This window comes from Lipotes vexillifer, unplaced genomic scaffold (assembly GCF_000442215.2).
Source record: "Lipotes vexillifer unplaced genomic scaffold, Lipotes_vexillifer_v1.1 scaffold232, whole genome shotgun sequence".
NCBI lineage: Eukaryota > Metazoa > Chordata > Mammalia > Artiodactyla > Lipotidae > Lipotes > Lipotes vexillifer.
The window spans coordinates 3,920,184-3,922,701 of record NW_006793997.1 but is presented as its reverse complement, the minus strand read 5'-3'; the positions used below and the strand labels follow the sequence as shown (position 1 = coordinate 3,922,701).

The 2,518-nt window shown below is 49.2% G+C and overlaps 1 protein-coding gene across 1 annotated transcript in view; it reads right to left on the bottom strand.

Annotated features, from left to right (window-relative positions):
* Positions 1–534: 534 nt before the first annotated feature.
* Positions 535–2,518, bottom strand: part of PARN (poly(A)-specific ribonuclease) — a 166,509-nt gene continuing 164,525 nt past the window's right edge. Inside the window, exon 24 of the mRNA XM_007466961.1 lies at positions 535–1,547. Coding sequence (XP_007467023.1) covers positions 1,495–1,547 — 53 coding nt within the window. The 3' untranslated portion in view covers positions 535–1,494. The remainder of the gene's footprint in view (positions 1,548–2,518) is intronic.

Sequence of the window (2,518 nt, the reverse complement as noted above, 5' to 3'; positions counted from 1 at the left end):
TACCTGTTTCTACCCGTAGGCTTTAATGACTCAGGAGAGTCCAGCAGCGCCCTCTAACCCCCTCCTTTGTCTTTACCCTCCTGTCACACTTCCCCACTGGGCTGTGCCTGGCGACCGCGTTGAGCAGGGGCGGGAGCTCCTCGTGCCAAGTCTGGGTTTGTAACTTTGGGGACAAGGGGGAGGGGGAAGGGAAGATGTTAAGAGACCCTTAATTGGGGAAAATGTCTTACAAATCTGAATTCCCACGACACCTGGGATTCTCATCAGAGCTGTAAGAACTCAGATCCTTCCCACCAGAAAAAGATGCAGCCCCTCCTACACCATTTAACACGGGCTCCACTCCAGGACCAGGCATCTGACTCATCAAGGCAGGTGAAAGGGTCAGAGGTTAAAAAAAAAAAAGAAAAAACCATAAGCACCAGGCTTAGTGACTTACCAGGGCTTTTTCAAGGGTGATCTTTAGAGAGAAATATGTCTATGTAGAGATTAAGTATGTCATTCACTTATAAAAGAAGAGAAAGGAAAAAACCAAAATCCTATGAAAATTTCTTTAATTTTCATCTTTTGGAAATACATTTTTCATTTTTATTTCCACGATACAAAAATGTTAAATATCTAACAACGATCTATATGAAGCAGATCTACTGAAGTAGATCCACGAGATTCTGTCCCTGTTGTGATCTGTTTCAACAGAGAAAGGGCTGGTACAGGGTGTCGATTTGTCATGATTTCACACACATGCACACACGCCACCTCACTCCCAGATGCCACCAAACAGAGAAGACACCAGGCTAAGATAATGAAAACTGAAAGCAGCGCTACATGGGAAAACAGAAATTAACTTTTCACTCGTACACTCCACCATGAGAAGCTCACATCTTAGAGGAAAAACTCTAAATAAATATGCCCCAAAGGTCAAGGCAGGTGTTGACAGCGGTAGAGATTTTCCTACTGTGAAAACAAGCTTGAGAGCCTCATATGTTCAGGCAGCGATGGTGGAAAGCAGGCAGACACAACCGAATTCTCTACTGGGAGACATACCCACACACTGGGGCTGCCCCCAGGCCTGAGCATGAGATGGTGGATGAGAACCTCTCAAAGCAGGAAAGAGTTCAACCCCAAATTCAGGATCACAGAACCTAAGAGTGTCAGCTGTTTCTGTGAAATCTCACAGCCAACCTTCCCCATCAGGTGGATTCTTAAACACAGATTCATGACAGGAAGGGTTTCACATGAGCAACAAGTAAGGACCTGGTTAATCACGTACACATGACAGCCGACGACATGCTGAGCGCCAGCAGACAGGTGATGCTAAAGAGGAAGGAACACAGCCTTGATGATAAAAACTGGGATTTTTCAGGAGACACACACTTGGTTTCAAGCCCCTCCTGCACCACATTGGATTCAGTTAAACACAGTATGGCTTCCAAAAATGCCGGCTGCTTCTTTCCTTCTCAGCAACAGCACCAGCGGTTTGTTCCACTCAGGTCTTGGTTACCACGTGTCAGGGACCTCAAAGAGCTTGGCTGAGCTGTCCGAGATGCTTCCTGGTGGGAGAGGACAAAACAAGGTGAACAAGGAGAGGACCACCCCGGGGGGAGAACAAAAAGACCAGCTGCAAAGACAGCTTCGACCAGGGCCAGGGCCGGGCGGTGGCACGGCCACAAGTGGAGAGAGTCCACGGGTGGGCCTTGCCTATGGAGAGCAGTGCCCGGCAAACAGAGGCCACACTGCAGAAACATCATGGCAGGGCCGAGGAAGTGCCTCCCTGCTTGGGTGCCTCTCTTGATTTTACAGGAGTGACAGTATCTCTCAGTGAGAACACACTCTGTATTCTTTGCTAGCCAGCATGCTGGGCACTTAGTTCATTTAATCTTCATAAAAGCCCAGTTCAGGGGTACCAATATCCCCATTTTACAGATACAAGACATCTAGCGAGTGGCTGAGATGGGGTCTGGATCCTTCCGCAGCACCAAGGTGGCTGGGTTCCTCTGTGCCGTGGTGACCGGCACCCAGATGAGAAATCTCAGGGGCTGGCGGCTAGACAGTGGCGGGAAGCCAACCAGTGGGAGTTCAGAGATCCCAAAAGGGGCAAAAGCAGCTTGCAGCTTTTTCCAATTTCAGCAACACTGGCTACAGTATTCTCGGACTGAAGGGTCTCTTCCGTTACAAACAGTTTCACCCCGAAGTTAGAAGCCCTTCTGCATTCAGCTACTTTCTGCAACAGCAGCAGCAGCACTGGGTCAGGGCCTGGACCACAAACGTCCAGATCCGAGTGAATGGGAATTAAGTCAGGAAACAGCGTGTCCACGATGGAAAATGCACGACCGGGCATTCCCGTACCCGTGGTATCATGCATTATTTAAGCCCTAGAGCAGGGCTGGCAGGGAAGGGCAAAGCCAGCCCCAGCCGCTAACACGCCAAGAGTTCAAAGGGGGAGGTCTGTGATGATGCCTGAAATGGAGAGTAACTTCTAAAAACAGAGGGGAACTCGCTCAGCTGGCAGTGGCTACTGCCA